Source organism: Rhopalosiphum maidis, chromosome 4 (genome assembly GCF_003676215.2).
Source record: "Rhopalosiphum maidis isolate BTI-1 chromosome 4, ASM367621v3, whole genome shotgun sequence".
NCBI classification, from domain to species: domain Eukaryota; kingdom Metazoa; phylum Arthropoda; class Insecta; order Hemiptera; family Aphididae; genus Rhopalosiphum; species Rhopalosiphum maidis.
In genome coordinates, this window is record NC_040880.1 from 25,199,622 (window position 1) to 25,216,742 (window position 17,121).

At 26.1% G+C, this 17,121-nt stretch overlaps 1 protein-coding gene across 3 annotated transcripts in view; it reads right to left on the reverse strand.

Moving 5' to 3' along the window:
• Window positions 1-17,121, reverse strand: part of LOC113548253 (BAI1-associated protein 3) — a 149,823-nt gene that overhangs the window by 64,505 nt on the left and 68,197 nt on the right. For all 3 annotated transcript variants that reach the window (XM_026949039.1, XM_026949038.1, XM_026949037.1), the window contains exon 3: window positions 5,383-5,759. In XM_026949039.1, coding sequence (XP_026804840.1) covers window positions 5,383-5,729 — 347 coding nt within the window. In that variant the 5' untranslated portion in view covers window positions 5,730-5,759. The remainder of the gene's footprint in view (window positions 1-5,382; window positions 5,760-17,121) is intronic.

Below are 17,121 nucleotides of genomic sequence, written 5' to 3' on the forward strand. Positions count from 1 at the left end.
TAAGTTCATATGAATTATTATAATTTATAATTATAAAATCGTCATACATAGATAATTTCTTAAGCAATTATTATGAACTATCCTTGCTACATACGTTTTAATAATTTAGGAATTGTTTAAAATTTGATTTAAGCACATCAGCATTTTAAAAAATATCTTCTGCTTAAAATAAGTGGTTATTATAAGACGAAAAAAAAAATTATATAACTTTTATTAGATATATTTAAAGTGGTATAAATAATATTAGTAATTTTTAAGTATTGACTATCATTTTTAATATTTTAAATTAAGTTTTTTTTCATGAAATTTGACGGAAAAAGCTACATTTCTATAAATGTTTAGACAATTGTCTTCAAATCTACCATTATTCTATCGTCGAATATATTTATTATGTAAAAAAAAATACAGATTTTCTAATGTGTACATCTTAATGTTAAATTAAAATTAAAAAGTTATTTTTTAAACTATAATTATAATTTATAAAAAATTATTTTAAAATTTTGTATTGGATTTAATGAGTTTTTAAAAATAAATCACAAATGTTTTATTATTATAAGCGCACCTATTCAATATTTATAATAACGTAGTAGTTTTGAAAGTTGATGATAAAAAAGAAAGGTCATTTTAACTTCACAGTTATATAGTTTAATTTTAAATTGTGATAGTAATAATTTGCATATTTTCAGCCAGTAGTTTTAGAGTACACTGCTATAAAATATACAGTCTACAATTTCAGAAAATTAAAATTAAATTTATTTGTACGTTTGTTTACTGTAGAGATGAACACCATACTCATGAAAGTTAATACTGGTCAGGTCGAAATTCATAAGAATGAAAAATACGCGAACTACCCTTTGATAAATTATTCATGATCCTATTTTAGAAATTTTTAGGGCGTCTCTGATTTCAACAGTGCAAATCCCTAGGATATGTCTTGATAAATATAAGGTCAAATGTCTTGTCTATTTCACATAAAATATTTTTACGCTCATAATCTTTAGTTATTGGCTACAATAATTGCTATACTTAAGAGTTGATAACTATTTTAATATTTTGTTGAACGTGCTTAGCTTTTTGATAGAATTAAGAAAATGATTCAAGATAAGCGTGTATCATTAATATGATAAAATAAACCAAGAAAGTTTATTTGCTATAATATAATAAGTCTAACGTGTAGGTACCTCATAATTAAATAGGACATTATAATGGATCTGTACAATTTAAATTTAATAATAAACCATTGTCTACAAAAAAAATTAATTTCGTGAATTTCTTAACTGAAATAATTTATGTATTATTTTCTATTAAAATTAACCATTGAAATGTCAATAAAGAAATAAGTCATCACAACTCAAAATATAGTTTGATTTGATATTAAAAAGAATCAGAATTTTTTCAGGTTTTTTTTATTCAAATTACAAAATCAACTGTTATTTATTCACATAATTGTCATTACATTCAAGTTAAATTATTAGAAATGTGATAAAATAGTATAGATTATATTTATATTTATATGATATGATTTCCTGAAATAATGTTAAAAGTTGTAACATCGTATTAAAACATTATAATACGTACACAAGTTATTAATAAATTTTCCATACTCAGATAAATCGTTTGTTTTTTGCATTTTTCAAACTATAAACATTTATCAAAATCATTGTAATAATAAATTTGAAACCACCTCGTAAATGTTCCAGGGCGTTATAATGAAGATTAAGTATTGTCAAACTAGAATGAAGAACACTTGAGTCGTGTTGATTATCATAGTCTCAGGTATGATGTTTATGATGATATTTTGAACCGTATGTAATTTTTCATTTTGTTATTATTATGAATATTCCGAACTATCTACCAAACAACAGTAATTAATATCGCATATTGAACACAAATTATATAAATTATATATCTATTAATAAAATCGTATACCTACTTTGTATTTTTGTTAATTTTAATTGTATTGTTAAAGTTTTTTTTATTTTTTACATTAAATTTTAGTTTAGTGTGGCATACGTACTAGTAATTACGCACTGAGTCATACTAACTGGTTGAGTGAAATTTTAAATGCACAAAAAGCAAAGTGAATAATGAGTGTTCAAAATGAAAGGCAAATGTGTTAACATTGAAAATTACACGAGGCAACGTTTTGCTTTGTAAATGGGGTAATATTATGGATAAAGTAATAGTTCGTCTATACGTTTTATGTTTATTTTAAGCACACTATTTTCCATGCATTTCTTATAAAGACTCGTGACATTTTTTAACATTTTGATAGAACTACAAATACGTTGTTGTCCAAGAACTTTAAATAATTACTATCACATTATCAAATAAAATAATTATTAAATATCTAAGATTGGTGTGTTTTTTGTTCTCAACATCGAACTATACAATTAAATAAGTTTCCTTTAAAACATATTTGTATAAATCGTTGAAAGTTATTTAAAATATGATAATTCTTTTATAATTACTTTTGGTAAATACTTAAGCTATAGACATTGTATGTTGTGCAACTTGTACAGATAAAAATGTGTTTAATTTTTTTCATTATATTATTACGTAGGTAGTTAAATAAATATACATTTTGAATTCAAAGGAAATAATTCCAATAATTAATTTACAAAAGCGATTTAACTAAATGATTGTTCCACAAAGTACATACATTACTAAAATGATAAATAAGAAACATAAGTAAAATAAGAGGAATAAATAATAATAATATATACTAAAGTTAATAATATAATAAAATACCCTCTGAATCTCGAGAATGAAAAGATACATTCTTTGGGATGGACTTGGCATATTACATTCGGAAAATATTCTTAGATAACAATTTATTTCAAAAATGTTCACAAAGCTTATAGCTTATAAATCTAGGTGTTGAATGAAATCTTATAGAGAGATATGCGTCTAAAAATGTTTAATAAAATTAATAATAATTATTTGTTTTTAAAGGTAAATTAAAATGGTTTTATCTTGATCAATTTAACCTTTTTTTTTTTTTTAAAGAAAAAATAATGAAGTTCTAAGTATAATGTAACGTTAAGCATACTGATTAAGAAATAAGATATTAAGCAATATTGTAGCCTGTAGGCAATTTGATAGGGTGAACATTACCTAAGTTAAATACCTACTGGAAACACAACTGAACTCTACCTGACATTAAATGTAGCATATCTTGTTATAAATAATATTTAATATATTATTGTGTTCGAACTTGTAAATGTCTTACTCTTGTCACATATTGTAATAACATTTTGAAAATATTCGATCAAACTAAAGGCATTAACGAAAATTAAATTTCTCCGTACAAAATGTCATGCATTATGACTAACATCTATGACATTAAATAGAATACCATCACAATATGTAAACTGATAATACAAACACATCCGACAGGTAAACTGACTTGTGGGTGATAAGTCACATATGGAAAGGTAGAACTTCACCACTCTAGACGTGTTGTGAGTGATCAAGAAAGATGATGATTTTAGAAATGATGATGTTTCCTAGTATTTTGAATGATGACTGATAACTATAGACATTACAATTTATCTATATCACCGGGTTTATAGGTAGGTATATATTATAGACAACGCTAAGTTATACCAAAATAAATATAATTATATAGTGAAACCTCTAAGTACTGGACACTCTAGGTCGCTGAAATTTTGTCCGCTATTTGGAAGTGTCCGGTATTTAGAGGGAGAAATATAATATTAGATAAATAAAAAATTGAAATCATGATTAAAAAAATGTATTTATTTATTTAGTTATTTATACATATACAATATACATAGGTACATAGTAAATTTCATATATTTTTATGTATTTTTAAATTGATAATATTAAAATTAAAACTAACATATTATATTAAAAAATCAGTTACTTTGGATTGTTTCATATTTTGAGGCTTTCTTATAGAAAAGTAGTGAACATTTCTGTGTTCTCCAAAAAAATGTTTGCTATTTAGAGGTGTCCGTTAAGGGAGATTTCACTGTATTTTTTAAATCTATTGTGACATTTACTCGTAGTATAGCCACGTAGGTACTTTAATAAAAAGAAGCAAACGCCAATCGCCTGCACATCAATTACATCACGAGAATCAACGCATACACTATATTATTCTATTTACAGATATCTATATTACTACCGTTTAAATATTGACCATGTTTAATGTGCTTTGTACCTACACAATAGTCACAACTTGTAACACACTGTTGTATATCATCCACACGCGGCATATCGGTTCATATAACCGAGTAAGGTGTTTGATAGTTATTGACAAAAGCACCATCCACAACTACATAAACTCTAAAAAGTAATCACGTTTCAATAAATTGAATACTTGTGTTGTTTATCGAAATCAATTTAAGATCGTCGATCTCATTATTCACTCAGATGGTGTCAGATAATCGCGATTTTAATTTCAGTGGTATTATCAATCGGTAATGTATGAAAGCACCGTTAACTCGACGACTGTTTACTTATTATTTATTATTAATTGCGGTAACGTTATTAGACAATATTAATACTATAATTTCTGAGTGTTTATAGGTTTCGTTATAATTATTGTATTCACCTAAATCAAATGTTAAGATAGAAACATCGGATTGACGCGACAAAATAAAAACTGACATAATAATATCTCTGCCGTAAAAAATTCAAATGCTCAATAAAATTTAAAAAAAAAAAAAAACTTTTAACTTCAACACCTGACATTAAAAATGCATTAAATTGGTACCATGCATATACATTTATCTTTGTATGTGTTTCATAATATGTTGCATGCGAAAAACGTAGTTTACACAAACAGTAACGGTGAACGAAATACATAATTCAGTAGAGTCGACTAACAAGACTCAACGCATATCCACTTGCTTTACATTTTCTTAGTTAATCAATAATCTTAATTGTTAAACATATATCCGTTCTTACTAAATCTTATTTTGCGTTACATTCTTCAATGTACACATATTGTGTACGTCCATTATATTATATCCTATTATCTACATTTAATTTTGTATAAAATAAAGCGGCAAGCTTGGTACTTATTTTCGTATTTTATTATTATTAACTCTTCTTTGAAAAATACACTACAATATCTTAATATTCAATTTTAAATCTAAAAGGGACGTCAGATAAGTATAATAGTATAATACCATATATAAGTATATTGATAGTGAACTTTGAGTACAACCCAAGATAAATTAATATTATATGTGTACCCTTTTAATTTTTTAATCTATTTTTTAATTTGAATATTGTTGAAGTATCATTATAACTTAAAATTAATATATTAGGTATAATAGGTGTATACTATATACTTTCATATTATTCGTATTATGGCGTGCTTGGTATTTTATATTTTTAACTACTCACCCCGATGATGCGGTTTGGTCGATTTCAGGCCACGAGTTTCTACGCCTGCAGAAAGCCATCGGATTCCTGGGCTGAGAAATTTGTCTAAACGACCCAGTCCGTCTGGGCCCCGATGACCTGGCACAACTGCCACCACTACCTTGAGGAGTCACGATTCGAGGTATACCACTAACGCTGCCCGTACTTGCTGAACGACTGGATGTGGCCGTAGATGCAGCCACCACAGCTGTAGCTGCATCATCTCCATCTGGTCCCGATTCTTTGGATAACGAAAATCGCTTTGGACTCAAATTCAAGTTTGCCACACTACTGGTGACTATTTGATGAAGGGACGAAAAGAAGCTCATTTTGTTTGTTATTGTATATATCACATAATTCTGGAAAAAAAAATTTATTGTTGATAACGGTTAGTTTAGGTATATACATCATACAATCATTTTTATTTTTAAGTTTTGTACTCGATACATGTATGACTAAGAATAATAACTATAGAATAAACAATTTGGTAATAAATGTAGTTAACAAAATAATAAATTTTTATATTTATGTATGATACATAGGCATATAAATAACAATAAATTGCCTTTTAAATTGTTCATAAAAAAAAAATAAATTTGCAACTAAAATAATAAAATCTATTCAATTATATTTTAGGTTCGAACCTTGTTCGTATATCATAGGAAATATATCTATATCATCATATTTTTAATAGCTTTTATAGGTGTAAAAAAAAATATCAACGACTGTTTAAAAAAAATAGTAGTTCATCTAAAACCATTTTTTTGAATGTGGTGATTTATTATTGCTTTCAAATTCAAATATAACACACTCAAAGTAAACTTCTTGCATCAGCATTTAAAAAAATAAATAATGTCGAAATAAAATACATTTATTTTTAAAAAACCTTAGTATCTTTTTTTAGTTTTTTTGCTCAACAAACATTATGAAGGCGGAGCAAATAAAAAAAAAAATCCAAACTAAAATTAAAATGTTATTCAAATACATTTAGAACTTGATAGAAATTATAGTACTTTTATTTATCTACGTATATAATATAAAATCACATAAAAATAATATAAATTATATTATTGTGTACAATATTTGTTTATATTATATATTGTTTAATATTTCTTATAAGCATTTTTATACATAGAACAACAAAATATACATCCAAGTTTAAGTATATTATTAATTATTTTATTAATAGGTAGGTCTTATATTTTAATATTTTTGATACTGAAATATAAGGAATATAATATACTCCGATTAATACGTATGTATATCAATATATCATAATATAACAAACACACTTTCTTATTATTGCTGTTGTGTATAATAAATGAATTATCTTTAACTATTTATTAATTTCATAGTACAAACAATTTACGTTTTCACCAGTTGAATGTAGACTTATAAATATAAGATTTTTTTAGAATACCAACCTATACCAACTGTTCTATTAAAAAATAATTTTATTAACGAACACTTAATTTTATTTTTTTTATTGATACACATCACACAGAGTACATATAAAATATTTATAAACATTTTTCTCACGTCGGTTCAAGTACAAAATATATATGGTTGTAGAAATTACTATTGTAATCAACAATTGTGCACAAAACATTTTTCCAAGCTCATTTTACAAAACTTATACTGCGACCGGGCTGATTCGTTTTAAGAAAATAATGGCTGGAATATACCACCTATATATTATTATGACTGTATTTACGAAATAATTTAATTATGTCGTTTGTAATTTTAAAACAATTTACGGTGTACAAAGTTTATGCCTAATCTCTTAATTAAATTTACAAACAATAAAATAAGTTTATAATTCCAAAAATTGAACTTTACGTTTAATATTCCATGATTATGAGTTCCACTAATGTTTTATATTAATATTTTATTTTCAAAATATAATATAATTTTAAACTTTTATAATATTTAAGGAGATGTAATATAAATAAATTGTGTTCATTAAGACAATATATAGTTAGTTTTTATTTATTTAAATAAAATAGGTATTTGAATTTTATTCATTTTTTTATTGACATTAATACAATCCGTAATATTTTCATTTTAGTATTATTATGTTTTATTTTAATAAATACAAAAGGCGTATTATAGATAGACAATAAATAAAATATCAAATACATCGTACGTGGGCATTAATATTACCTGTGTGTACAGTATTCATATATTATTATACTAAGATAATAGAAAAACAGACAGGATATATTATCATACAGACCAGGTGTAGGGCAACTGTCCTGTTGTGCTCACTGAAGCGCAGGGTAATGATGTATTGTTGTTAATAATACATGTATATTTAAATTTGACGATATATTTTCTTACCCAAAAAGTCTAAAAAAGATTTATTATAAAACTATTTATACATTTTAAATTACTGATAGAAATAAATAATGATTAATGAGTTTGAAAATGTTATATGATACGGTTATGAATATATGAGTGATTTTGTATTAAAGTGTCAAGTCTTAGACTTAATATAGCGAATTATATTTTGTGAAATTTATAGAATTTTTACTTACACTAGAATATTATGTATAATCAGATAAAAACTATTTGTTTTAGAAGTGTGTAATTAATATTAAGTCTATTCTACAAAGGTCTTTGTTGTACGAATAATTATAAAAACCACATAATCAAACATTTTCTTTCGCATTATCAGATTAAGGTAAATGTATATTACACGGAATGAAGAAAACGAAGGATTTAAAATTTATTAAGATATCTAATTAAAATCTTTTGATCTGTTTAAGCCGTTTCACTTAGGAATGTTGGATTAAGTTTTAATAAACATAATTATAATTTAGTGAGTATTCTAGTTAAAACCGTTTTTTTTTTTAGTATAAATACTACTTTACAATAAAAATAAAAATAAAACCGGCATATCGTTATAATTAATAGTTATAAGATAAAATAAACTCTTGTTTATGTCATATATATATATATAAAATAAACTTGATAAAATTAATCAATACGATATTTAAAACACTTTAGTATTACAAATGTTATTTAACTCAATGAGTAATATGCTTTACTGTCTAAACATATATCTAAGGAGTAGTCAATTTCTAATTATTTTATTAGAGTACGTATATTTTATAAAGAATATAAAATTATTACCAATAATATGTTGTAAGTCATTTTCCTCAAATAAATAGATAAATATATAATTTAATATATTCGATTAATTATCTTCTGTGGTAAAATAAATTAAACTGCCCATAAAATACCCAGCTCATATTAGTTGATAAACTGAATTGTATTTATATTAATCGAATACCTTGACAAAAGTAATCTAAATAGACCAAAACATTACATACTAATTTCTTAATTATTAGATTATTAAAATAATGAACTGCAATATATGTATACCTCCTAATAGAACAAATGAACGGAAAGTTTGTTTTTCTTAAGTCAAATTGCATACATTTATTATAAACAATTTAATATAATACAATATAACATAGAGTTTTTTAATTCTCAGAAATGATTTGCGAGCTTTATTCAGTGAAGAAATAGTTTATCATCTACATGAAAAAGTTATAGGTACAATGTAACACAAGATAATTCACATGAAACAAAAACTTTTATACAAAAGTAGGTAACATTCTGATGTAATTCTAAAATACTACACGAAGGATTCGTACCATATATAACTTCGTATTAGAATATATCCATACCAATAAAATAAACAAAGAATAAAAGGAACAAGTTCTGATAAAAAAATATGTAGACAATTGTTCAAGCAATCAATATTTAATACGAAGTATAGTTTAGTAACGGTTTCGTAAAAATAATCACACATTTTAAAGATTATACATTTTAATTATTTGGTAGATTCGACATTTAAAATACAATACAATATAGATACTTATATTTACATATATTATCATTTATCATTGATGATTTCCAATTAAGTCGACTGTTATTTTATTTTTATTTTTCGTGCATGAACAGAAATAATATCAATAGCTAGGTTAACGCTTATTATAATAATTCCATTTTTTTTTAATTATCTTTGTTTTTAAAGAAAAACGTTAATACAATAAAAAGCTATTCTTCAAGTAATGAAACTCTACCTAATGTTTCGATTTTTCTAAAGAATTCATACATATTTGAACCTCTGATAAGATGTAAAGTAACTGATAACTTAAAAGCCATATATACGCGTATGTATAGTGTATACATATCGACATATAATATATAAAATATTTCTATATTTTTACGTTCAGATATTAAGTTTAACGTACCTATTTAATGTTATTTCTTTGAAAACGAGGGTCAGAGAAATATTAGAGTATGCAAATTGCCAACGGAATAGGCACATAAAATAATATAATTTGATTGGTACCATACCAATCAAATTATATTATGCATTATAGTTGTCTTATGGGGTATGTCCGTTGTCAATTTTCCAAATATCCTGCAATCTTATAAAATTTTAAAATTGTTTTTTATGTTTTATTCATCATTTTAATTTTAATATTTTACCACTAATTTATTGGCCGGTTCTTATTTGGGTTAGAACAGTGTATCTTCCTGCAAAATTATTTTACGAGCATAATCGTGAAAGTAATCTGCAAAGTAATACACAGGCTTCGTGAAATATTGTCGAATTTTGATAATAGTTTTTTTTTTTTTTTTTTTTTTTGTGAAAAGAAGACTTTTTAAAGAATTTAGATTTTTTATTTTAATTCAAATAATAGTGAAAAATAATTTTTAAAAATGCTTGAAATTGAAATTGTCATTTAAAAGATGAATTTTAAAGTTTGAGATTTAAATATTGAAAAACGGAGTTCAACAAAAATTGTAAAATAGTTCCCTATATAAGTTGAAAAAATTAAAATATGATTTATACTTAATGACAGAATTATTTTTTCCGTAGAATATATTTTTGAAGATGAAATTATATTAGCATCGCGCACCTTCATATCTGTCAACAATGTATAAGTAAAAATCTAAAACGCTGTTCCACCTTTTGAACACTATGAACCACTTAAGTGGTTTTATTTTTTTGCTTGTTTGTAAACAAGGGACATTTTTTCATAGATTTTAGAATAAAATAAAACAATCATATTATTTCTAATAACTACGTTTATTATTTTCGCTCTTTAAAGTTTATTAACTTTTTATTAAATTTTTTTATTGGAGTTTTACCTATCGGTTATCCTAAACAAGTTTTAGAACTTTAGAATGGATACTGTAACTAAGAATTATCATAGAACGGTTGTCGCTATAATGAAATTATTTAAGTGAAAAAAAAAATGACGAAAATGGAAAAATGTAGTACTATAGAATAACGGTTAGAAAACGCTGACCTAAAGCAAGTATATACATGCAGCTGGTTATATAGTATGACGATGAATCTGCTCATCGATGCCATCACGCACACAAAACTTTATCGCCGTAATCCGCTCATTCCCCGATCACCCGCCTTTACCGCATTATATCCAATGGTTCAGCTCGATCCGGTGCAAACAAAATTATTATTACCGTCCGTATTATGTGCAACCCGGTGGCGTCTATTTTGCATAATTACCTACACACTCTGCACACTGAAAACGATTATCTGAGTATTATTATTAAACAGCCTCACGCGCAGTGAGACACGCGACACGGGTAACCGATTAAAATCGCCAGTTATTATTTTTGTTTTTTTTTCTCGAAAACCTCGACTTAACTGTATACTATCATAGGATAGGGTACTCTGCAGTGTAATTTTTACACTTGTGGTGGCTAATCTGTACAATATAGAGACTCGAAACGTATCCTCTTAACCTCGACGTGTCTGGTTGCCTATAATACAATATACCACCGTTGACACACTTTTAAAATATAATAATGTTTCCTAAGACATACCAAAACAATGTTCACGGAAAAAATTTGCAGTGAACAGCGTTACAACCCACCCGACCACTCTAAATCGTTTATAAATATATATTATTGTTATGCGTTTGTCATAATATATTTAGGCGCACAAATATAATATAATAAGCATACGGATAAGTCGTAAAAAGAACCTTTCGTCGCCGTGTTGTCAGTACAACAATTTTCTGTAAAAAATATTTTACATACCATTATGGTATAGCATATATTATACTGTTATATATATACGAATTGCCTCTTTTTACATGAATAAATAAATTGTATTAAAGTGTATTATAAATATTGCACTTTTATATTGGCCGATCTCAGTGAACCGTTTACAACGTATACTTACACATACGTTGTATATATATGTATAAAATATCCTACACTATGATCGCGTGTTGTGTGCGCTCAATTGAACAGTGCACGTCATATATACATGTGTATATATTCGTTTGTAACGTAAAAGCTAGCTACTATGTCGTCGGTGAAAAATCGTAATCGGCTAAACACCTATATATGATATAGATATAAGTACCTACACTTTCCCACGGGAACTTTGGAGAGAGCGAAAAAACATATGAAAGCGAAAAGAAATCGCGAATAGTTTTAATCGAATTTGGCAGAGCACTAAAACCACGATTACCGTAATAATAATAACAGTTACGGCATTACGCTTATGTAATATGAATAAAACAAAACATATTACCATCCACTCATCGGATGACACGCGTTTTCGTCGATAATAAAGAACGGATAAGCTGTAAAAATAACATAACAGACCTGTATGTGATAAATATTTGGTTTTTGGTTGTACGCAATTTGGTAGATTAAGCAATTGAATTTCACAGCATGTGATATGATACGAAAACGTAAATACGATTAAAATGTAAACCAACAAAGGATAGAAAATAGTCGCGTTCAAACCCGCGCCCCGTCCGCAATGCGCATTTATGCGATCTATCCATTCATTATTATTTATGATCGTATTCATCGTCGACTCACAATCGTCTCTGTAATTAAGTTAAAATCGTACGATTTCCGGAGTATGGGCAATAATCATATTTTGGGTCCTAAGAAAATAAAAATAAATGTCTTTCAGACCTTTATTCGGGCATAAACAGCTTGGCTCTGAAAACTGAAAAACCGTTTATGATTTGAAAAAGAATTTCTTAGATAAAATAATATATTCCCGTGTTTAAAAGAATAGGACGATTTCTTAAGCGACGGTGCAGGCATTCGCTATCCGTGTAACTTTAAAAATCATGATTGATTGTACTACGTATTATTTGCAATGTCGGGTGAAGTATGATAATAAACAGGTGTGTAAACAGACCGCGTCGGAGGATTTATTTTTTATTTCGTTCAAACGACAGCCGTTATCGACAAATTATGTTCCCTTACTCTGTAAGGCCGACGACGCGGTATTGACGGGCTATAATTATAGTTCTATGGAACTCGGGACGATAAAAAAAACTAATGTATTTTTACTCGTTCATAAGCTCGCCGAGTTTACGTCTTCGGCGAATGGTCCACTGTTGTACTGCAGAAACAGTGACTGGGTGGACATTGGAAAAACGTTAAATGAAATTTTAAAAATTGAATAACGTTTTTTTTTTTTTTATGACGTTCATCGTCTCTTTTATTCCGTTCAAAGTACCCAGTACGTTGTATTTATATTAATAAACGCGTTTAATAGTGCTAATTTCACACGAAAGACTTATAATATTTAATATATACTGTAAATGTCCGTAAAAATATTGAGTGACGGTACATTTAAATAAAAATATCTTACGAAAAACGTAAGTTACAAATGGTATTTCTGTAGATAAAATACAATCGATCGTGTCAATATTATTTGAATATCTATTATGTGGATGGAGATTGTAAGTTACTATAGCTTAATATAATATCAGACTAGAAAACCTTTCTAAATCAATATTTTTCACTGCAAAGACCCGTAAAGTATATGAGTTCTAAAAAAATTAATATACCTCATCAATGTTGACTGCATGTATACATGGATGAATTATCAGGTAATTAATCAATATATTTCTTTAACGTTTGTCGTTTAACGCACTTTTACATTGACAGAAATCCATTATTATTTTTACTAAGACCAGCAAATTATTATTTGCTCATAAAACAATACAATAGGCGCGTAAAAAGTTTCCATAAAGTTACCATATTTTTTGAGCTTCGAGTTTTTAAGGAATTTACTAGCATTTTGCCGAGATAATAATATGTTTTAGTAACAATATTAATCATAACGTATTATTAACAATTTTGTTGGTTTCACAAAATCCCATCAAACGAGCAAAACATAGTATATACGTACTCTTGGGATGTAATTAGGAGGTACAAAGTGTCCCAATAAGGTTGCACTTAATAATAGGTAATATACAACTTGTAAATGTCCCGACAACAATGAAATATATTCAATTTTGCCATGAATAAATATAGGTGTATTCGAATTCCAGTACATACTAAATGTATGAAAAACCATTATATAGACAATATATAGTATGTACAAGTTTCGAATAATGAATATATTTTGGATAAGTTAATATTCTACCTTTAAATTATTTCGGTAATATTTGAACATATAATTTGTAATCTTTAAAATTTAAAGTAAATATAAATATTAAGTTTCTGAAGATTACGGGACTTGGTTTATTTACGGTTAAAACCTACCATTTTGCTTATCGTCGAAAAAGCACACAAATAATATAACCGACAGTTCGGAAAACCTCCAATCAACACATCTACGGTTGACTATAATATATATTGTAACTGTCAACAGAACGGTATAGCTGAGAATTGCAGAAAACGTCAGAAAGTTAAAATATCGAATTGGTGGGCAATATTAGAAGAATGATCCTTTTGAAGTAGGACATTGAATGATCTGTATTATACACAAATTGTTGATTGTATGTATTAAATTATTTAGTGGGGAGATATTCATTATATTTCTGATAGAAAATTAGATCTAAATTCTAATTTGTATTATTAGAGATCAAAAATAAGTATTTTTGCATAAAATACATTGAAAATATCAATAATATAAATACTATATTTCATATATTTATTTATAAGTACTTAAAGTTTATGGTTTTTTTTTTAATTAAAAAAAAAATATTTTTAGGGACTTTAAATTTGTTGAAATTTTATAGACATGTTACTATTTTAAAAAATATACTTGATATTTTTTTTTATCTAATTTTGAATTTGATAATATACGGGAAATACTTAAGTCTTCATAGGGGTTTTTTAAGTTAAAAAATATCAAAAATATTTATACCAAGATTTTTTTATCGCAAACGTTTGAATTTAAAATGTTAACAAAATACACAAATATTGTGTACATTTTCAAACTGTTTTGTATTAAAAAATTAATTAAGTTTTAATTCTTATACCTAAGGCTCAGAAATATAATTCAAAGTTTCTCTTAAGTTTTCCTTGCAAGGATTTCAAAAAAGAGATTAGCCACATACATTTTTGATGGGGTTGGAATTTTAAATTTCGACTAACTTTGTGATATCTCTCAAATAATTAAAAAAATTAAAAATTATTTGAACTCTGTACTATTCTATATCTATAATAAGAAAAAAAAATTAAGAAAACTGAAACTTATTATTATGTACTTGAAACATCGAAAGCAAATATTAGTCTTATGAACTCACAACATTTATTTATATATTAAATGTAGTATAATCGATAATAATCACGATATTTACTATAAACATCAACGCTAAAATAATTTACATATACTTACGAATAATATATGACATAAAACGATGTTGTCGATTGAAAAATAAAATCCAAACTCAAAGTAATACATTCAAACAAATTTGCAAGTCTAATGAAAATGATAAATTGCCAATATTGGTTTTACCCGAACCGTTATAATAGTCAAGAAGAATGACAGATCTGCTGTAGCTGTCTGTTGGATCAAATTAGAAATACATTTATGTGACAAAATTAAAAACCATTTTGTCAAAAACAAAGTAAAAATATGACATATTGACGATAGTTATGTATGAAACCTATTACGCTCAGAACGTAATTTCTGTTCGATGTAATCGAAAAAGATACTCAATTATTCTTGTAAAATGAATCCATCGTGTGTAATGTATATTATTAGTATCTATCCAGTATTTTTATTTATAAAAATATTTCGCATGGTGTAACTCTAAGTTATATATAATGATTACTGTACTAGAATATAAGATACATATTGCACTGGCCAACAAATGGATTTTCAAAAAGTACGAACGAGCATTACTCGTTATAGCCATTAATCATCGTTCATTCTTGTATTGAATATTAATATATCATAGTTAGTACATATTAACTTAATTAAATTACCTTCAAGTTTCAACTAAATATTACGTTAGGAGTAAGCTAAGACTTCATTGTACTCGGCGTTAAAAAGTTTTATAATTTGAAACAGGTCACCGTGATAGTTAAATTAATTAAAACTGATTAAAAAGTAAAATTTGTAAATGTCAACTGTACTTTTGGTATATTTTTCAGTTAATATAAAATTATTTAAATATTTTCCATACGTTAAATATGATAGTCGAGAGATACATAAAATATACTATCAACCAACACGTATATAATAAAGCCATATAAGTAAAACATAAATAATTATACTAACTATACTGGTAATTAGACAATATTATATGAAAATAGTAGTTTATTATAACAATGATGAATTGACTATTCTAAAAATATTTTTTTTAAGTGTAAGAGTTTTGTTAAAATAAATATTTCTAGTATTTCTGATATTCAAAGAAATAAAAATGATGTTTATTTTAAATAATATATTGAATCAGTGTGCATATTATGCAAATTATGACGTTTAAATTCATATTATATATACAATAGTGTCCTATTGAGCAGGTAATATTTTAAATTGGTGATTTATTTTTACTAAGAAAGTCAATCCATTAGAGCGTAAAGAAATCTTAAAAGAAACTCGAATCATTACTTTTTTTTCTGGTAACGTTGCAAGGTATATATTTACAAACATTGAATCGAAATAAAAAAAAAAAATAAACAGAAGCAGAATTATTATTAAGCCAGTAGTCCATTAAAGCAACAAGAAATATAGCTTTTGGCTGTAAGTACTTTCTTCAGTAGTCCCGAGCCATCACAAAGACATATATTATTGTCCTCATTGTGGCAAAGATGACAGTGAAGACAACGGAAAACGTAGGTGTAAGCTCGACATTTTAAATATAAAAACAATCTTGCGGTAAGATTCCTACTTTGACAATTTTTTGTACCTCTTTTGTGAATTTCATAAATCCACAAGCCTAACAAAAGAGACTACTATTAAAGTGAAGTACGACATTATTTGTCTAATACAAACAAAGTTTATTGTAAAATCATGTGAACCCTTCAAACGTAATAAAGATAAATATCGTTTAAATTATAATGTTTTATCACTAACTTACGTCACTGGTTTGGAATAAAAAATAAACAGAACCCTTTAAAGATATTGAAAAAAGTCAACATTAAAATAAAATTGTCATTGCAGCGTATAAAGTAATGCATTTTCCTATTTTCACACGTGAATTCCATTAAATCAATGGTTCCCTTAATGATTTCCTATTTCATATACAACAGTTATGTATTATTTAAATGAAAAAATAACTAATTCTGTTATAAATTTGACATGATAACTTTTTATATTATTACGAATGTAATTGAATACTTTTACTTAAATATAATTTATTATATTATTGACATGTCCACTTTTACAATGAAATTATATCAATTAAAATAAATGTATACTGTACGACTTAATTCATGCACTACTTGTGAATT